The sequence below is a fragment of the Pneumocystis jirovecii genome (genome assembly GCF_001477535.1).
Source record: "Pneumocystis jirovecii RU7 chromosome Unknown supercont1.14, whole genome shotgun sequence".
NCBI lineage: Eukaryota > Fungi > Ascomycota > Pneumocystomycetes > Pneumocystales > Pneumocystaceae > Pneumocystis > Pneumocystis jirovecii.
The window spans coordinates 98,337-117,625 of record NW_017264788.1 but is presented as its reverse complement, the minus strand read 5'-3'; the positions used below and the strand labels follow the sequence as shown (position 1 = coordinate 117,625).

General features: G+C 28.9%; 10 protein-coding genes across 10 annotated transcripts; 6 read left to right on the top strand and 4 right to left on the bottom strand.

Annotated features, from left to right (window-relative positions):
- Window positions 1-32: 32 nt before the first annotated feature.
- On the top strand, window positions 33-1,492 carry T551_03003 (uncharacterized protein; the record flags this gene model as incomplete). Its single annotated transcript, XM_018375266.1, has 2 exons — window positions 33-126; window positions 177-1,492. The coding sequence occupies 2 exons, from the start codon at window positions 33-35 to the stop codon at window positions 1,490-1,492; spliced, it is 1,410 nt and encodes a 469-aa protein (XP_018228474.1).
- A 60-nt stretch (window positions 1,493-1,552) lies between these two features.
- T551_03002 (uncharacterized protein) lies at window positions 1,553-2,256 on the bottom strand (the record flags this gene model as incomplete). The annotated part of the gene is made up of 6 exons (XM_018375265.1): window positions 1,553-1,606; window positions 1,647-1,736; window positions 1,780-1,886; window positions 1,930-1,945; window positions 1,995-2,090; window positions 2,137-2,256. 6 exons carry the CDS (start codon window positions 2,254-2,256, stop codon window positions 1,553-1,555), a joined length of 483 nt encoding a protein of 160 aa, XP_018228473.1.
- A 409-nt stretch (window positions 2,257-2,665) lies between these two features.
- Window positions 2,666-4,213, bottom strand: T551_03001 (zinc finger-containing protein ZPR1; the record flags this gene model as incomplete). The annotated part of the gene is made up of 5 exons (XM_018375264.1): window positions 2,666-2,982; window positions 3,027-3,111; window positions 3,156-3,900; window positions 3,946-4,001; window positions 4,061-4,213. The coding sequence occupies 5 exons, from the start codon at window positions 4,211-4,213 to the stop codon at window positions 2,666-2,668; spliced, it is 1,356 nt and encodes a 451-aa protein (XP_018228472.1).
- A 62-nt stretch (window positions 4,214-4,275) lies between these two features.
- On the top strand, window positions 4,276-5,810 carry T551_03000 (GDP-Man:Man(1)GlcNAc(2)-PP-dolichol alpha-1,3-mannosyltransferase; the record flags this gene model as incomplete). The annotated part of the gene is made up of 5 exons (XM_018375263.1): window positions 4,276-4,312; window positions 4,365-4,481; window positions 4,522-4,969; window positions 5,013-5,137; window positions 5,182-5,810. The coding sequence occupies 5 exons, from the start codon at window positions 4,276-4,278 to the stop codon at window positions 5,751-5,753; spliced, it is 1,299 nt and encodes a 432-aa protein (XP_018228471.1). The 3' UTR covers window positions 5,754-5,810.
- A 102-nt stretch (window positions 5,811-5,912) lies between these two features.
- T551_02999 (uncharacterized protein) lies at window positions 5,913-9,198 on the top strand (the record flags this gene model as incomplete). The annotated part of the gene is made up of 5 exons (XM_018375262.1): window positions 5,913-6,040; window positions 6,084-7,716; window positions 7,760-8,305; window positions 8,347-8,581; window positions 8,624-9,198. Exons 1-5 carry the CDS (start codon window positions 5,955-5,957, stop codon window positions 9,196-9,198), a joined length of 3,075 nt encoding a protein of 1,024 aa, XP_018228470.1. The 5' UTR covers window positions 5,913-5,954.
- A 643-nt stretch (window positions 9,199-9,841) lies between these two features.
- T551_02998 (serine/threonine-protein kinase nrc-2) lies at window positions 9,842-12,010 on the top strand (the record flags this gene model as incomplete). Its single annotated transcript, XM_018375261.1, has 7 exons — window positions 9,842-10,655; window positions 10,702-10,875; window positions 10,926-11,051; window positions 11,099-11,367; window positions 11,417-11,520; window positions 11,560-11,888; window positions 11,931-12,010. 7 exons carry the CDS (start codon window positions 9,842-9,844, stop codon window positions 12,008-12,010), a joined length of 1,896 nt encoding a protein of 631 aa, XP_018228469.1.
- A 648-nt stretch (window positions 12,011-12,658) lies between these two features.
- Window positions 12,659-13,645, bottom strand: T551_02997 (uncharacterized protein; the record flags this gene model as incomplete). The annotated part of the gene is made up of 4 exons (XM_018375260.1): window positions 12,659-12,892; window positions 12,933-13,056; window positions 13,101-13,175; window positions 13,218-13,645. 4 exons carry the CDS (start codon window positions 13,643-13,645, stop codon window positions 12,659-12,661), a joined length of 861 nt encoding a protein of 286 aa, XP_018228468.1.
- A 136-nt stretch (window positions 13,646-13,781) lies between these two features.
- T551_02996 (protein-transporting protein BCP1) lies at window positions 13,782-14,709 on the top strand (the record flags this gene model as incomplete). The annotated part of the gene is made up of 3 exons (XM_018375259.1): window positions 13,782-14,303; window positions 14,351-14,440; window positions 14,491-14,709. 3 exons carry the CDS (start codon window positions 13,782-13,784, stop codon window positions 14,707-14,709), a joined length of 831 nt encoding a protein of 276 aa, XP_018228467.1.
- A 121-nt stretch (window positions 14,710-14,830) lies between these two features.
- Window positions 14,831-16,995, bottom strand: T551_02995 (uncharacterized protein; the record flags this gene model as incomplete). Its single annotated transcript, XM_018375258.1, has 8 exons — window positions 14,831-15,097; window positions 15,137-15,786; window positions 15,827-15,971; window positions 16,020-16,075; window positions 16,118-16,291; window positions 16,334-16,457; window positions 16,497-16,588; window positions 16,635-16,995. 8 exons carry the CDS (start codon window positions 16,993-16,995, stop codon window positions 14,831-14,833), a joined length of 1,869 nt encoding a protein of 622 aa, XP_018228466.1.
- Window positions 16,996-17,286: 291 nt separating this feature from the next.
- T551_02994 (GMP synthase (glutamine-hydrolyzing) domain-containing protein) lies at window positions 17,287-19,132 on the top strand (the record flags this gene model as incomplete). Its single annotated transcript, XM_018375257.1, has 6 exons — window positions 17,287-17,375; window positions 17,424-18,447; window positions 18,493-18,559; window positions 18,607-18,853; window positions 18,897-19,056; window positions 19,106-19,132. The coding sequence occupies 6 exons, from the start codon at window positions 17,287-17,289 to the stop codon at window positions 19,130-19,132; spliced, it is 1,614 nt and encodes a 537-aa protein (XP_018228465.1).
- Between the last annotated feature and the right edge of the window lie 157 nt (window positions 19,133-19,289).

The window sequence follows — 19,289 nt, the reverse complement described above, 5'->3', positions numbered from 1 at the left end:
ATAATTTTTATAGTGACGTTAATTGATTGATTATGAGTACTTTTTTATGTAAAAAAGGAACATGTGTTGCAGATTCAGAAGGGGAAGATGATTTTTTTTCTTCAGAAGCAGTTTTATTTAAAAATGGTCTTATTTTTGGTTTTTTTGCAAATAATTTCAGATTTAATATGACTTAGTTGATACGCATATATCCCAAGAAAAAATGCATTGTGAGAAGACTGATACTATGAGCAGTATTGTTGCTTTAGAATCTTCAGATAATCCTATTATTAGTTATGAAACGTCTATTTTAATTCTGGAAGAATCTAAAAAAGATATGGAAAATAAAGGTCATAGTTTTTTGAAGGAAAAAAATCTAGAAAATGATAATTCTAAAGATAGTTCTTTTTTATCTAACAGCAATTGTAATTCAAACGTGAATATTCAGCGTGATTTGCCTCCCATAATGAATGCAGATGGTAGTGATGATGAAATACAGTTATTACCATTGCTTAAACAAAGCAATATTGGTGTATTTGAGACGACAGGGGATGGGTCTGCGATTGATTGCAGAGAAGAAGCAACTCCATGCAAAAATATGCAAGTGTTTCAATTATCTCAACAAGAAAAGTCGGAAATTAAGTTGCTTTCTCTCGCTGCGTGTATTGATACGAATCCTTTACAAATGAACGAATGCAAGTCTGAAAGCAATGGGAATGGTTCTGTTTTTCCTAATGATATTGAATTCACTGCTGGTTTAAAAGATGATGTATTTCGAAAGAAGGGGAAGAAAATGAAAAGAAGTAAAACCACAAAAGATGATTTGAAAAAAGGAGGAAAAGTAAAAAGATATTCTTCTCTCGGATCTTATCATGATTATATGAATATTGTGGGCAATACTTCACCTATACAACAAGAATTTGGGAATGGTTTTTCTGAGACAGCTTTTTCCAAAGATGCTTTAAAGTTAAATAGATGTTTATCGTCTAAAGATAGTGATCAACATCCTCTATATTCTTACGGAAATGATTATTGTTCTGTTAACCATAATGCTTTGCTAGATGGCAGTTTTTCAAGAATTGTTCCGAATGATTCCGAGACGCATGAATTTAACGCGTTACAGTTAACAAATTATCAAGAAAATAGTCAACTAAATGTTGATGGGAGTCTAAAGACACCTGAATCCTGTAAGCAGGACTCCGAAGTTTTAAAGATGAAAGCATGTTTTTCAGTATCTAGAACAGCAGAAATAGTGGAGAAAGTTCTAGATAATGTAGACGTCAATACATTGCAACTAGAAAATGGCGAAAACATTGTTTTAGAATCTAAAAGTCAGCAATTAACTCCACCCATGGAAACACTTAATACGATAGATATTCCGCTTACTCCAGCTGCAACACCTTCCGCATTAAAAGAATCTGTACGGAAATCTACTATGACAAAGCCATATTATCGTGTTGGGCTTTCAAAAAAAGCAAAAATAGAATCTTTGCACTCTTATCTTAAAAAATAAATATTATACTTGTAAATTTAACGAGAATATGTATTTTAAATTGAGGATACACATATGTATTTATGCTCTTCTTATTTCCCATTTAATGTTCGTAATAGATACTTCAGTCTGGCTCTAAATATGTTAATTAATTTTAAAAGTTTTTTTTACTAACTTTTTCATCATAGTCATACCATTCGCCTTCATTTAAGTTTATTTCATGAAATGGGGTTCCTGATTCAAAACCTTTGCAGGACCATTCACCCTGATTAGTATGAAATAAAGAAAATTTAAAGTCTAATACTAACATCTGGATAAAATTCTATAAATTCACAGCCTCTGCATTCAAATGAAATAATATGGGATATAGAAGGTGACATTTCAAACATATACTCAGACATTTCTCCTTCAATGTCTAAATCTTTTACAATAATGTCTTTTTTTATGGATAAACTGACTGGCAGAATTTTCTCTCTGAACAAAAGAGTTAAAATGAAAGAAATGGATGATTTAAAGAAAATACTTGGCAATATCGACATTTCCAAACAAATGATGCTTTTCCACGACTGTGCGGGATTTCAACAGTTTCACTACGAGATAATTTTACCAGATTAGAATGCTATTAAAGATATTAATCTATGATAATGAAAAAGAACAAAACTAACTGTTTCTCTGCATGAAGTACATTGAACCTTAAATGTATAATAATAATTGAAAGGATCAGATGGGGCTAATGATGTAACGTTATCAAGTGTTGCTGAAATAAAAAGTCCTAAAATGACCATTCTATTACTAAACCAGTTTTAAAGATACACGATCGTTATAAAAAAATTGTTTTAAAGTATATGGTTTTGCAGGTTGCTTAAAACTATAGAATTGAAAATTTTACTATATTACTATATTTCCTGTTGAATGGTTTATTTAAATGTGTTTATTTTAATATATGAAATGGATAAAATAATGTATTTAAACAATAGTATTAATTTTTTCTTCTAGTATTACAGTATATCTTAATAAATTACTTTTATAATACATAAATACAATTCTAAATAATCTGTATATATTTAGAGTTAATTGAATTTATAATTTATGAATATCGAAGTTAATTTTTATAATTTGAGATTAAATGAAATGTTGTTTATACATTGTAATTAAGTATTGTAAAATTTTGAATGCATTCTATTTCTATAGTTTTTACTGGTTTTGATTATCTTTTTGGTTTTCTGGATTTAAAATCATATCATTGATTCCTAAATCTTCGTTTTGTTCATATGTTCGTTCGTATTCTTCTATTTTCATATTTGGGTCTGGATCGGGTGCGTATAAATTTTGAAGATAAGAACCAGATATAGGATCGTCCAAAATTATGGTAAATTTTATTTTTCCATTTCTTGCATCATCAAGACGTTGAAGAAAGATATTCCATCGTCTGTTTTTTTCAGGTTCCATTGAATCATTTGTTCTAGAATATACTCTATTATAAAGTTCATCATAAATTTGAGCAAGTAGTCCTTTTAAAATTGTTAGTCTTTTTTTTAATAATACAATGATTAACCTTCTAATGTAGTAAATTTGCCACCTAAAGTCCCTGGATTCAAATCTAAATTTAATTCAGGAATTTTTATAGAGCAAGTTTCGCTCTGGATAGCTTTAACGCAAAAAATATATTATTTGTTAAATTTACCTTCAAAAGATCACGAGATAAATCGTCTATATTTTCTACTTTTAAAATAATCTTTTTCCCTTTTTCTGGTATTTCACCTCCTGTTTTTACTTCGTTGCTTTTATATCCACAATAATCACAAACTGTACTCATGATAATTACTTCTTTAAAATATGGAATATCTACTAATTTCATATTTGTATCACATGGTTTTGTACAACTAGGACATGTTGCTGGGAATTTATGGACTTCATCTGGAGTTATATTATTTTCTTCATTTTCTTGTTCAGGACAATATAAGCCTAGTTTTGTATTTTGCTCCAATGTTCTTTCATACTCCGTTTTTTTCCACTTTTTTTGCTGGTCTCCTGGTATCATTTCAATCCAACTATTGCCTGCTGGATCATCCAATATTATTTTAAAAGGGAAACACTTTCCGTCTAATAGATCACGAATATGTGCCATGAATTGATCTATTTTTTTATATGTATCTGGATCTTGATATTTACGAAGCGGTTGGTTCAGTTCTAAATCTTCAAGAATACCCACCAAAATTCCCTCAATATTGCTTATTTTTCCTTTCCCAGGCGGTATTTCAAGATCAAGTTCTTTTATAAATATAGATGATGTTTCTGATTTGATAATTTGGCGGTTAAAGTCATCTTTTGACTCAACTGAAAATGTATATATTGTTCCTTTTTCTTGAATAGTCCCTGCTGATTGTATTTCTGAGTTTTTAAACCCACAGTTTGGACACTCAAAAGACCTTTTTGGATTTTAGATGTTTAAAAACCTTCCAAAAGCCTCTTACATCAGAATCACTTCCCGAAAAAACGGGATAACCGTAAGTAACAGTTTTGTTATACCCTTTTCACTGAATATCAGCAATTATCTTTGGAAATAATAAATACATCGTGCTATTCTACCTTATCTTCACATTGTATACATAAACTTTCTATTTCATCAACTACTGGCCCATTTTCATCGCTTTTTTCGGAATTTATATCATATATATCCTCTACTTTTTCTCCTATGTCTTTAAATATCTTAAAACCTTCTTCTTTTTCTTCTAATTTCATTTTTTTAAATTTTATAATTTGATAACGTTCTTCGTTCAGGTTTGCGTATGACGACATGAAATATGAAAATTGCTTTTGTTCATCCAGATCTTGGAATAGGTTTGTTAATATGATAAGAATAAGTTTAAGACATGATTTTATGAGTATTTAGGAGGAGCAGAGAGGTTTACTGTGGATGCAGCAGTTGGGCTTCAAACACTGGGTCATGATATTGTAATTTACACAAGTCATTGCAGTCAGGATCACTGTTTTGATGAGGTTAAAAAGGGTATATAAGAGGTTTTTTTGTTTTATAATGATGGGAAAAGGGATTGTTCAAGTAAAAGTGCGCGGCAGTGGAATTCCAACAAAGATTTTTGGGAAATTTTCTATTTTATGTGCAATTTTTCGCCAACTTTATCTTTCTGTCTGTATGCTTTTAGAAAAAGATATTTATGATGTTATTATTATGGACTTGTTACCATTTAGTGTGCCTTTATTGCAAAAAAAGTGCTTGAAGCTTTTGTTTTATTGTCATTTTCCTGATAAATTGCTGGCTAGACGTGATAGTTTTTTGAGAAAAGTTTATCGTCTTCCTTTTGATTGGATTGAGGAATGGACGCTGCTGATGGCTGACAGAGTGCTTGTAAATAGTTGTTTTACTGCATCAATTGTTCGAAAAGTTTTTCCGAATATCAAAGATCTTACTGTATTATACCCTAGTATTAATATATATCAAGAAATAGTTCTAGATGAGCCGCTTTTGATACGTCGAAGGTAAAATTATTTGTCTCTGAATGAATTGTCTAAAACAATATAGTTATATTCACTTGATTTTGTCTATAAATAGGTTTGAACGAAAAAAAGACATTGCTTTGGCAATAAGGTCTTATTCTCGCTTTAAGGGGATTTCATGTTCTTCTAAATGTTGCTTGATTATTGCTGGTATATAAAATGTGTGTTTATTTTTTTTAAAAAAATTTGTTAAGGTGGATATGAATCGAGAATTGAAGAAAACGTCCAATACCATAATGAACTTGTTGATTTGTGTAATTGTTTTTCACTAAAGTCAAAAACTTTTCGACATCCATATGTATTTCCTTTAGACTTTTCAGGATATGACGTTGTTTTTTTGCTTTCTATATCTACAACATTGAAGAACTGTCTTCTTCGAGAAGCGTCCATACTTCTATATACGCCTCCATATGAGCATTTTGGAATCGTGCCTCTTGAAGCTATGCTTCATAGGACTATTGTTTTAGCTCAAAATAATGGGGGACCTTTAGAGACAATTGACGATAGTGTTACCGGTTGGTTAAGAAAACCTGATGATGATGAATGGGCATATACATTAGAAAATGTTCTCTTTAAATTAACAGATGATGAACGTGCTGCAATGGGTGAAAGGGGTAGACAGAAAGTCATAAATCTTTTTTCTAGAGAAAATATGGCGCAAACCTTGGAAGGCTATATTTTGGAAACAAATAGGGTACGTTCAGTTAACTTTCTGCCTTTCCTTATTGCTATTTTCTTTATAATTACTTTGTTTTATTTATTTTAAAAGAAAAAATTACTTCAGACTAGCATGCTTTTGAAAATACAAAATATGTCTTTATATTCTTTTGAAAGCAAATAAATATATTTTTTGTCTTTTTTGTTTTGTTTCATAAATTCTTATTTATTTTTTATTTTTATATATAATATACCTGATGCATGTTAGTTTAACCGACAAGGTCTGCGTGTAAACGGAGATGTTTGTGAAATGAAGACGACTAAACATGAAATATCATCTGTTCACCAAGATGAACATCCTTTATCACCTTCTCTTAATGAATCTTATGATTTTACGTATTAAAACTGCTTAAATTATTGAGTATTTTTGACTTTTTAGGACAAATTTAGAAAAACAAAATAAGGTGAATTGTATGGTTAAAATAGAAGAAAATAAGTCTATAAAACCTCTTTTTTCTAGGTTTAGAGCATCTACTTCTTTTTTTTCAGGAAGAAATGGGATTAAAACTGTAAATAAAGCTTATTCTTCAGATATTTCATCGAATCATGCGTTTCATCATGCTCCATTATTTGATGAACTTTATGATCAAATTCCTGGAAATATACATTTAGAAGACGATAGTTCTATTCAGAGATTGATTGATCGTTATGGTGCAATCAATTTTATACGTCAACTTGCTCGGGATTTAGCATTAAGAGATGTCCAAGTGATTGAAGATCAAAGACAATCAAAAGATCGTGAAATTATTTTGAAGAAAATGCTTCTAAGTGTGGGTGTAACTTATTTAGACATAGAGAGATGTCTTCATGAGTCTTGTGAAAGATCACAAGAATCTTTATTTATGGACAATGCGAATAATACTGTTTCTGATGTAAGTTGTGTTGAGTCTCTTGATGAGCGTTTAATGGAAGCAATGACGGATGATAATATGGGTCAATATTGCAAAACAGGTTTTCATACGGATGGAAAAATACCCTGTTGTGTTCCTAAAATAATGGAATGTGAAGATTTACAGAAAAATCTGAATACAGGGGATCAAAGAAGAACTTATTCTGCTTTTCAAAATAATTCTAGTGGTGAAACTTTGAAATCTGTGAACGGTGATAATCATATTAATCTTTCATCTGCAACTGAACATGAATTTTGTCTTAAGAAAGATTTTGTTTCAAACCCTAAAACGTCTAATATACACTCTAAGCTTCAGTCTTATTCTCGTTCATTTAACAAAATAATCCCTAGAATGACGTCACTTGATTCATTTCCTTCTTTTGATGCTTTTTCAAAAATGCCGGGATTTGGTTCTTATTTTAAAGAAAACGTTTCTGATTTACGATATTTTCATACAACTCATTTTAAAGCTATAAGTTTTGCTGCATGTCATATATTATTATCTGAAAATTCTTACAAGAATTTAATACATCAAAAAAGAAAGTCTCCAATGATAGTAGATTTCACTTGGCGTCTTATTTTGCCGATGGTTCTTGATTATCATCAAATTTTGATTCAAGATAACTTATCTAAATCAATATTAAAGATCCCTAATTTTAATTTGAATAAAATATTAACGAAATATCTTAAGGGATTATCTATTAATGATACCAGTTCTAAAACATTTGCTGTTAATTGTTTATACGAGAAAATAATTAAGTTGAAATTAAAAAATGGGAATCTTCGTATTAATCTTTTATTAAATAGTTCAATAATGCATGATACTTATCCACAAGATCAAAATACATCTCAGTCTACTCAAACAGATACCCGGTCTTCTCCAGTAATTAAGGAAACTGCTACTGCTGTACTAACCTCTGGATCTAAACCTTTTTCATCTCTTTATTCTACTCCTAGGTCTCTTGAAATGGATACCATTGTTCCTCCAGAACGTCAACCTCCTACATTATTGCCATCATGGAATGAATATTATAGAGTTGACGAAAAACCATTAGCTGATAGATTTGGTTTTATATATGGTTTTCGATCTAAAAATAATACATCTAGTTCTGAATTGGTTGAAGTATTTATTGTTTTTTGTTATTATATTTTTAACTATTATTTAGTCTGCAGAAACAAATAATAAAAGTAGTAGTAATTGTTCTGAAGATTCAAGTTATTCTAAAAACACAGATCATGTTAAAAATAAAATAGAAAAAAAGACTGAGTTAGATATTTCTTACTTAAAAAAAGAACCATCCATTTCGACGAATAGTTTACAAAAATTAATGGATATAGAAAACAAATTACTAAATCATAATGGGATGCCGTTGACAACTTTGACCTCTCTTAGTAGTGATAATTCTGTTGCACAGGGATTTATAACAGTAAATATGAATGAAAAATCTAAAGGTTTTGCTGCGAAAATTTTGTTACGCTCACAGTTAGATACATATAGTGATGATAAAACGAAGCAAGAATTATGGGATTCTTTTTTACGAAAAATCCAAAATGAAAAAAAGTTCAATGTAAATTCTAGTTTTTATGGTTATGAAGGTTCTGAGTTAATTGGAATATCGGGTTTAGGAATAGCTGGGAAAGTTGGAAAACAGCGTTGGAAGGAGTTTAGGAATTTAGTAATTGGCGGTATACCAATAGTTTATCGTCCTAAGGTTAGTTTTGAAAGGAAATGTAAAGGTGTTTAAATAGTCAGGTTTGGAGAGAATGTAGTGGAGCATATCAGCTTCAACAACCGGGATATTATAATGATTTATTAACAATGGGAAAAGATATTGATCCAATGGTTGTAGTACAAATCGATATGGATATTTATAGAACCATGCCAAATAATGTCTTTTTTGGAGGAAAAGGTCCAGGTGTATATAAACTTAGAAACGTTTTACTTGCATTTAGTAGACATAATACCCAGATAGGCTATTGTCAAGGAAGTAAGTAAATTTCTTTGAATTGTTTATACTAATACTGTTTAGTGAATGTTATAGCAGCTACATTACTTTTAACACATCCAACAGAAGAAGAGGCTTTTTATGTTTTGGTTAGTATTGTTGAAAATATTTTACCGTTGCATTATTTTACACCTGGTTTGCTTGCATCTCGTGCAGATCAGAGAGTTTTAATACGATATGTTGCAGAATTGTGTCCACGGATATATGATCATTTTAAAAAATTGTCTGTAGATTTGGAAGCTATCACGTTTAATTGGTTTTTGAGTGTATTTACTGATTGTCTTCCTGCAGAAGTCCTTTTTCGTGTTTTTGATCTTCTGTTTATTGAAGGCAATGTTTATTTATTTAGAGTTTCAATTGCAATTATTAAAAGTAAGGAAAAACAAATATTAGCATGCACATCTCCGGCTTCAGTTTATTCACTTCTTAAAAATTTATCTATAGAGTCATACAACATTGATCCTTTTATTCGAGCAACTTGTGAGAATAGGAAACGGATTCGGATTAAAGACATCATGCGTTACAGAGAAATTGAAATTCGTAGACTCAAAGCAGAAATGGAAGCTTCTATGTTACAAGAGACGACTAATGAGTCTTGATTTTGCATAAATATCTTTATTTTTTCTTGTTTTTATTATAAATAGTTCTTGTCATAATATTATCTTCATAACATACATTAGATTGCTTTATATATTAGGAATCATTTTTAGGGCATCCTTCTTTATTTTACATTCTACAGGGTCTATGAACACGGTTTTAATTGACAAATCATCTAACATATACGCAAATATATATTCCTTTAATAAGATACATAGCAGTGTTTTCTTTTGTATTTTTATGGTTCATTTGTTTCTTTGGCTGAGCTTTCTTCTTTTATCTGCCAGACATACTTCAGACATACTTAAATTTATCGGGAAATTATGTATTTTAAAAAAATGTATATAAAGGCTTCAGAATAAATGTATTTTGCTTGTGTTTCATACTTTCCTTTCTAATACTATGTTTCTCTGTATTATTTATTTCTTTTACTTCAACATGTTTATTATGAATCTTCTGAAACCGTTTAAGATCAATCAAAAGAGACATGAAAATCGGAGAAATAGAATTCATCTGAATAACATAAAATACTGCTTGAATAAAGCTGAAGAAGTATATTTAATAAAAGGGGAGATTAGATACAGTGGTTTTCCTTTCTTTTTGCTTAAAAAGCCTTTATTTATATTTTTTTAAGGATAAAAAAATATGGAAATACAAAAAACAACTACAGCTGAACATAAATGTAGGAGGAATGTCTTACGGTCTATATTTGTTCAAAAGAGGTTTCTTGATAGTAGAGATGCCTTGATAAATAATATAACACAACCTAAGTTTTCACAAAAGTTAAAATGCTTTTTTAAATTTAATCATAATACTCATAAGTCAAATTCATCTTTGCATGATAAGAATATAGGATGTAATATGGTGTTTATTGATGGTGATCATACTGGGGATTCGAGTTATGGTGGATATTCATATCTTTCTGAGCACAAAAACACTTATACAAATGATAATCAGATTTTACATTTTTCTTTAAAACATGAAAGTATACTGAAAAATGCATCTTTTCCTCATTGTTCTTTAAAAGATGAGAATGTTATGCAGTTCTTCAGGAGAATAAATCCTGTGTCATATGGAAGATCTAATTTTTGTAAATTAAAAATTCATAAACCTCAGACTTTACCATCGGAACTAGCTATGACATTGGAAAAGAACTGTTCAGATGTGTTTTCTAGTTCTAGGAAAATTTGTGCTTCTGAACATCTAAATAATGTAGATTCTGATAGTAAGAATACAAAAAATTCTTTGAACATTTCAAATTCTTTGGATAATAATCGTTCTGGAAAACTGAAAAAGTCGAATAATTTTTCAAGAACATATTCGAGTAATTCCACTAAAGTGTGTAATGTTGAAGTGGGTCCATCTAGTTTTGATAAAATTAAGTTACTTGGAAAAGGTGATGTTGGGAAAGTATATCTTGTTCGGGAAAAGAAGACGAGAAAGCTATATGCAATGAAGGGTGAGATTTTTTTTCATGATAAAAGGTTGTTTCTTACTATTTAAAGTTTTAAATAAAAAGGAGATGATTAAAAGGAATAAGATTAAACGCGTACTTGCTGAACAAGAAATTTTAGCAACAAGTAATCATCCTTTTATTGTTACTCTTTACCATTCTTTTCAATCTGATAAGAATTTGTATTTTTGTATGGAATATTGCATGGGCGGTGAATTTTTCAGAGGTTAAAATATTCAATTTTTTTTTGGAATCCGAGTTTTAATAATTTTTTAGCATTGCAAATGCGTCCTGGAAAATGCCTATCTGAAGATGCATCCCGGTTTTACGCTGCAGAGGTAACAGCAGCTTTAGAATATTTGCATTTAATGGGGTTTATTTATCGTGATTTAAAACCAGAAAGTATGTTGAGTTTTTTTTGTTGTCTACTTTTTTAATTTTTGAAATAGATATTCTTTTGCACCATTCTGGTCACATAATGTTGTCTGATTTTGATCTCTCTAAGCAATCTGCACCTGGTGGTGCACCTGCCATGGTTGTATCAAAAAGTGTATCTGGTTCATTCCCTGCAATAGATACTAGGTCCTGTATTGCAGATTTTCGGACCAATTCGTTTGTTGGAACAGAAGAATATATTGCACCTGAAGTCATTAAAGGATGTGGACATACAAGTGCAGTGGATTGGTGGACTTTGGGTATTCTGACTTTTGAAATGCTTGTATGTTTTCTTTTAGAATTTTTCATTTTAGTTTAATTGGAATAACTAGTTTGGGGTTACTCCGTTTAAAGGAAAAAATAGAAATAGTACCTTTACAAATATTTTAAAAAATGATGTTGTATTTCCTGAAGTTAGTTATCAGCAAATCACAAGGTATTTATAGAATAAATGTTTTTAGAGTCTAATTTGTAGTTCATCTAAGTCTTTTATTCGGAAACTCTTAATTAAAGATGAAAATCGTCGTCTTGGATCGAAAGCAGGTGCATCTGATGTAAAACTTCATCCTTTTTTTCGGAATACTCAATGGGCATTATTACGTCATACACGTCCTCCTATAATACCTGTACTTGCGGGGAATTTTGAAACTCATAATCTTCGTGATATAAAAGAAAGTTTAAGTACTGATATAGAATCTTCTCAAAATATCATGACAGCGGCACCAACTATTGAACGATCTTTAGGAGGCTGGTTACCTCCTAGTTCAAGAGTTTCTGTTGATCCGTTTGGTTCTTTCAGTTCAAGTATGTATTTTTATTAGATTTTTTATGAAGTCTAATTTCTAGTGACTATTATTCATGAAGGAGAATGTCATGATTCGATTTTTGATTACGAGAATGAAAGTGTAAATAAAAAAGAAACATAATTTTAAGATATTCCCAACAAATATTTATATTTCATATTCTGTTTTTAATGTTCTTTTGGATTTATTTTAATTATATTTCTAGTATACTTTAATATTTGTATTATGCACTAAATAAGGATATATTTATTTAAGCATAGGATTTTTTTAATATTTCGTTGGTGACATTTCTAGCTTTTTTTATATAGTTTTTATTTTTATGGTTTATTTTTTATTATAAAATACCTATGATAGTAGATTTTAAAAGTTTAATTTTTGTCATAAATGATAGCTGGGTTTTATAAACTTTTCAAATATATTTTAATTAAAAAAGTAAATTATGAATAAGTTGGAGTATGTTATAGATTCTTTTTGTAAAATATATATCATTATTTAGTAAATTTACTGAAAATATGGTTCTGAAATATTATGACCATCTTATATTTTAGTTATTTTTGCAATAATATATAATTAAATGATAATTCTTAGAAAATAAAAATAGAAACAAGTATTATTTAGTTATTTTATTTTTCTAGATTTTGATTAAACGTAATTATTATTAATGGTTAAAGATATATGTAAAATGTCATTAAATAAAAGGATATAGTTTTTTTATAACAAATTGTTTTTAAATTTATTTTTTTATGTTTTGTGATCTATAATGTTCTATTCTTACTCTTCACTATCATAATCAACGATTCCATTTTGTTTGATTTTTGTTTTAATTTCTGTTTTAATTTTTATCTCGTTCTTAATTTGCGTTATTTCTTTTGATATTGATGCATATTTATTTTTGTTTTCATTAACTATAATATGAATAGTAGGGAACTCAAGAATAGTCATTCCTTTAAGGCTTTCTAATAATGTTGTATTTTTGTTTAAAGTCTCATAAATGGAATTATTTGCCTATGAATGTTATCAACGTCAATAAATATGAAAAAATTACAGGAGAATTGACTTTTTTTATCATAAATTGAATAGTTTGATAATCAATATCCAATAGTTCATTGATTTTTCTTTTATGAATAAAATTTTTATACGCATCTACAATATTTATATCAGATGGAACTCTACTAATATGTTAACAATTATTATTAAATAAAACTTGAATAACTTGTGTTCGATATTTGATATTTTTGTTTCATTTTTTATATAAATCCATTCTATAGTCCAAAAAATTTTTTTTCTTCTAAAAAAATTATTTTTGCTTTAGAAATACTTTATATTTTACTTTTTGCTCCAAAATGTTTTATTTTGGCATGCTCTACTCATTCCTCGAGGGATAATAAGATATCTGATGCCACATTTTTCAATTATTTTTTTAAGTTTTAGTGCTGCATGATTTGATGAAAATGACATTCTATTTTTAACAAAAGAGTCTAGAGATGACTCAATAGCAGAAAGAAAGTTATAATCTCGATCCAAACTTTGAATGGTTAATAAGTCTTTTTTATTCAAAAATGAGGTTGGATTTGGCAATCCAGAGCATAAACTACGTTTCTTATGTTCAGTGGAGCATTGTGCAGAGCATGTTTCTATGTTGCATTGTGGACAACGGTATTTTGCAGTAGACGTTAAGCAAATAGTACATTCCTTCAATTTCATGAGTTTTAAAGCTGATTTAAACTGGAAAAAAAGACTTATACTGTTTATAGTCATTTAGATTTCATTATATTTAAAAAAAAAAAAACCTATTTTTGCATGTTTTGTGGTAAAAAATTATATTTTTGTTTAAATTAAAATATTGAAGGTTAATTATTGAAATTATCGATAAATCTAAAAATCTTCAAAAATAATGAAAAAAAGAAAAGGAAAACATGAAAAAGAAGCTTCAGAATCTTCTGAAAATGATGATTCTTCTTCAGAATCAGTAAATGAAGAGTTTTTGAATGTCGATTTTGAGTTTTTTAATGTGCGTCATACGGATGTTTCTACGTTAAGAAATTTGTTAAAACAATTGATCGGACCTGAATCTGAAAGTTTTGATATTTCTGGATTATTAGAATTGATTTTAAGTCAAAATCTTGTTGGATCTGTAGTAAAAGTTGATGGAATACAAAGTGATCCATTTGCCTTTTTAACGGTTTTGAATTTGAATTATCATCGAGAAAAACCATGTATAAAGCAGATTTTATCATATATTATGTCTATGATGAGTTCTAATAAGGATTTTTGTGAGGCTTTGAATGGTCTTTTGGAGAAATCGGATTTGCACACAGGTTTAATCTTATCAGAGCGTATCGTTAATATGCCAACACAAATTGTTCCTTCAATGTATGAATTACTTTTTGAAGAAATAGATTGGGCTTTGGAAGATGTTTGATTTCTTGTATTTAATTACTTGTATAGTTGATGTTATTATAGAAAGAACCGTATAATTTTGGCCATTATATTATTTTATCTAGAAGTTATCGAGAGCAAGTAAAGAGAGGTTTTTTAAAAAAGAAACAAAAGGTTTCTAAAATAAGCTTCTTTCGTGGAATAGAATGGTTAACCTTTAATAGAAAGATATGAAGACTGTATATTTTCACCCAGAAGACGAACTATTTAAAAAAAAATCATTATATTCAATGACATATAAATACACTAAATCTGATGAGGGTTCTAATTTTAGACAGGCTTTTCAGAACCCTGGAATACAGCTTCAAGGTGAAATAATTGTAATTTCAAAAAATAAATTGAAAGAAGCTATTGCTGATTTGAAGTCAATTCTTACTGAATGATTACATGATTTATAAATACGTGGATATACAAATTTTATAGTTATGTGTAATAATTTTTCTAACAATGTAATTGTGCTTTCTTACTGGGCGGAAGATTTTTTTACAAAAATATTTTTATATATTAGCAGGCATAAATATTAATAACTCCATTTTGTCGACCTGAAATTAAATAACCATCTTTGTGACGAATTTTTTTTACAATATTTCCATAATCATTAGGATCCTGGACTTTGCCACAATCCCAATGTTTTTCCTCAATCCGATCGTATATCCGAATGATAGGTTCATTTGCTGAAACTGCAATCTTTTTGGTATCAAAATGTAATGATGTTACTGCATTATTATATGCAAATGCGTCGTATAATGTACCAATTCTTAAATCCCATATCTATAATAGTTAATAATGTTATTTTATGAATTTTTATACCCTTATGCTTCGATCTATGCTACCTGTAATAAGATGATACTTATCAAACTGAAGACATGTAATAGGAGCTGTATGACCAAGAAGCGTTTTTATAATTAACCCGCTACGAAGGTCCCACAATCGAACCATTCCATCTGCGGTACCACTTGCTAAAGCGGTGTCAAAACATTGAATAGCGCCAACGAAATCATATTCATGTTTTTTAAAAAATGCTTTTGACTTAAAGCTGTTTAGAGATGACGACAAAGTGTTGCATTGAGCAGCAGCCCAGAGAACATCTAAGGTTTGTACACATTTTCCTGTTTCAAGGTCCCATTGCCTTAAAGTTTTGTCACTAGAACCAGAAACAAGAATGTTTCTAATAAAGTGTAGTGCAGTAACTTCGTCCATATGTGATTCTAAGGTAGCTATATAAAAATTGTTTGTATTTTTTTTTGTACTAAAATGTGATATATGTGTGTTCTTAGGTTCTTTTATAGAAAAAGCTGCTGTATTATTTGATTCTGTTTTTTTATTTATATAATTAGATGTTTTCAAAGGCTGATCCGTCTTGTAGGATTCAGTATGTTGTAAATCCCATAATTTTATTGATGCATCCATGGAACCGGTAGCGACTATATTATTTTTCAATTGTAAGCATTTTACAGAAGCTATAAAGTTATTAGAAATACTTTCTAGTTATTTACATACCATTATGTCCTTCTAGTAGACCAAGACATTCTCCATTTAAAAGATTCCAAATTTTTACTTTATCATCTAGAGAAGCTGTAACCATGGTTCCAAAAGGTATATCAAAGTCAATTGCTGTAATAGTTTCTGTATGCGACTTCCAACTCTAAAATATTTACTATATGAAATAATAAGAATAGTCAAACAAAATAACCTTAATATTTGACCCCGGTTTAAAATGTTCATTAAATATATATATAGAATCTTTTTCTAAAAAGAATTAAATATAGTAAAAGAAAAGCAATAATATACGGGCTGATCTAGAATTGAATTTTGAATTATTTAATTTTCCAGAGATATTTTTTGACATAAATTCGATCTTTTTAAAATTATTTGTATCATGCGATTGTATGTTAATTATGCTTCCTTTATTTGTTGGGTATTTTAATCCAATATCATCCATAATTTTAGTCTCTGAATCCCATACTATTGATAGTCAATTGGTTTAAAATATAAAAGAAAATTTACATATGTTTATTGTTTCTTTTTCTAGATTTTTTAGTTTTTGAAGCTTTTCAAGCGACTCTGATTTCATTTTACTCAATACAGTCATTTTTTCACTAATTTCCTTGATTCTATAAGATATAAGAGCCTTAAAAAATTAGTTTTTAAAAAAAAAAGAATGGTATACTTTTTGAATATTTAGGGTATTAATATCATTTAAAATATTATTTTTTTTTTTTTTAGGATCCAACAAAATAAAACCGTTCTTTTCTTGGTCTTCTAATTTGACTTAGGTTATTTATTACAAAAATATCATGTTTAATACTTGGGTTTTTTAATTCATTCTCGGTTATTTTTTTTTTATCAGTATAATCACATGTTTTAGGTTTTCTGATACTGCTTTTTTCATCAAAACTAACTAAAAACCCTTGGAAAAGAGTGTATAAATCTTGTTTTGACTCTGGAATGTCGTAAAGAAGTTCTTCAGGAAGAAAAGTAAAAATACAAAAATTTGATTCTTTTTGCCAAAATGTATTCCTTAAGTACTTTTTTATAGATAGATATGAAATAATATATTGGTATATCCTTTGTCTTTTTAAGAGTGGTATTGTATTTCTTATTACTTGTGTAGTATTCGTTGTTGTGTTTTTATTATATGACACAAAACTTTGTTTTGTTGATGGCATTTTTTAGTCTTTTCTTAGCCCAAATTTTTTTATTGAATCTTTGTGGATAGTGCAAGATTTTTTTTAAAGGAATTTCTATTCAGTTTTATATACTTATATTTGTATTAAATATCTGTTTTTTTCCAGAAAAAAATGCATTCCTAGGAAAAGTAATTTACCACATGTCTTAACTGTACAAATTCTTTAAAAACTTCTCTTATTTCTCTTCTCTTTTGAAAATATCTTTTTTTTGTAAAATTATAACGTTCATGCATTTGACGTCAAAAATTGAAAAAAAATAGATTAGTCGTTATGGTATATGATAAACATGAAAAAGAGTCATTACCATTAGGAAAAAGTACTTCTTTTTGTTTTGACACAATACTTGTTGTAGATTTTGGGTAATATTGATTAATTATTATAAGAATTGGATTTTTTAACATTCTTAGATCTCAATATAGTCATTTGATTATTAGAAGGTTTAGAGAATTTAATGTCCGTTCAGTATTAGTTTCATGTACGAGTAAGATTCAAGATTTGGGATGGAAGCCCAAAGGTATTGTTTTATCGGGATCGCCATATTCAGTTTATTCAGAAGAAGCACCACATGTTGAATCATATATTTTTGATTTGGGTATTCCTATTCTTGGTATTTGTTATGGACTTCAAGAAATAGCTTGGTATTATGGAAAATGTGTTTTTTTTTGTGAAAAACGTGAATATGGTCATGCAACTTTGAAGATATTGGAAACACCGCGATCTTCACTTTTTGATGGAATAGATGAGATTCAGCAAGTTTGGATGTCTCATGCAGATGCACTTTCTACGCTTCCAGATGGGTTTTGTGTTATAGCAGAGACAAGTAATGCTCCTTATGCTGCAATTGCGCATGAAAGTATGAATATTTTTGGATTGCAATTCCATCCCGAAGTTACACATACAGTGTGTGGTACTAAAATATTGAAGAATTTTGCACTTAATATATGTAAGTGTTCTCAAAATTGGACTATGGAATTTTTTGTAGATAATGAAATTGCCAAGATTAGACAGCTTGTAGGTAACGAAAATCATGTAATTGGAGCTGTGAGTGGTGGATTGGACTCTGCTGTTGCTGCTAAAATTATGAAAGAAGCTATTGGTGATCGATTTCATGCAATTTTTGTTGATAATGGGATGATGCGGCTAAATGAATGTTTTCAGATTGTGGAAATGTTGAGTACTTGTTTAGGAATTAATTTAACTATAGTAAACGCATCTGATGAATTTTTTGATAAACTTTTGCATATAAAAGATCCAGAAGATAAGAGAAAAATAATTGGAAATACATTTATCCATATATTTGAGCGTGAGACTAAAAAGATCGATGCCAAGATTGAAAATAAAATAAAGTTTTTGGTTCAAGGAACTTTGTATCCTGATGTTATTGAAAGTGTTAGTTTTAAAGGACCAAGTCAGGTTATTAAAAGTCATCATGTAGAGTGTTTAATTTTAGTATCCTTGGTTTCTGATAGATAATAGAATGTTGGTGGTTTGTTGAAAGATATGCATTTTAAGTTAATTGAGCCTTTACGAGAACTTTTTAAAGGTAAGTTTTCTAAATCTGTTGGATATTTTTTTTTAACTTGTTGCAAGATGAGGTTCGAATATTAGGTAAATTTTTTAGCATGCCTGACGATCTTATTTGGAGACATCCTTTTCCTGGTCCTGGACTTGCTATACGAGTCCTTGGAGAAATTACTCCTGAACAAATAAATATTGTACGTCAAGCGGATTTTATTTTTATTGATGAAATTAAAAAAGCGGGAATATATAAAAAGATTAGTCAGGCATTTGTAACTTTGCTACCTTTGAGAACAGTAGGAGTAATGGGAGATCAAAGGTTATAGAAATTTTGTGAGGAAATATTTTTTTGATATTTTTAGAACTTATGAGCAAGTTGTTGCTCTTAGAGCTATAACTACTATTGATTTTATGACGGCTGATATTTACAATTTTGATATAGAATTCCTTAAGAAAGTAAGTGCAAGAATAACTAATGAAGTTAGAGGTGTGAATCGTGTTGTTTATGATATATCTACAAAGGTATTATTTAATTCTTTTAGTTTATATATAATCTTATGGACAAATATAGCCACCTGCTACAATTGAATGGGAATAGAATAAATATAAAAAATTATTATTTTCAAAACATTTTTAATAAACCATAAAAATAGTTATTATTTTTGATGATATTTTATAAAGAATATACTTTTAAAAATGTCTTTATTCATCTTATCATAAATGTCTATGAGGGAAAAAGCGTATTTATGCATCAT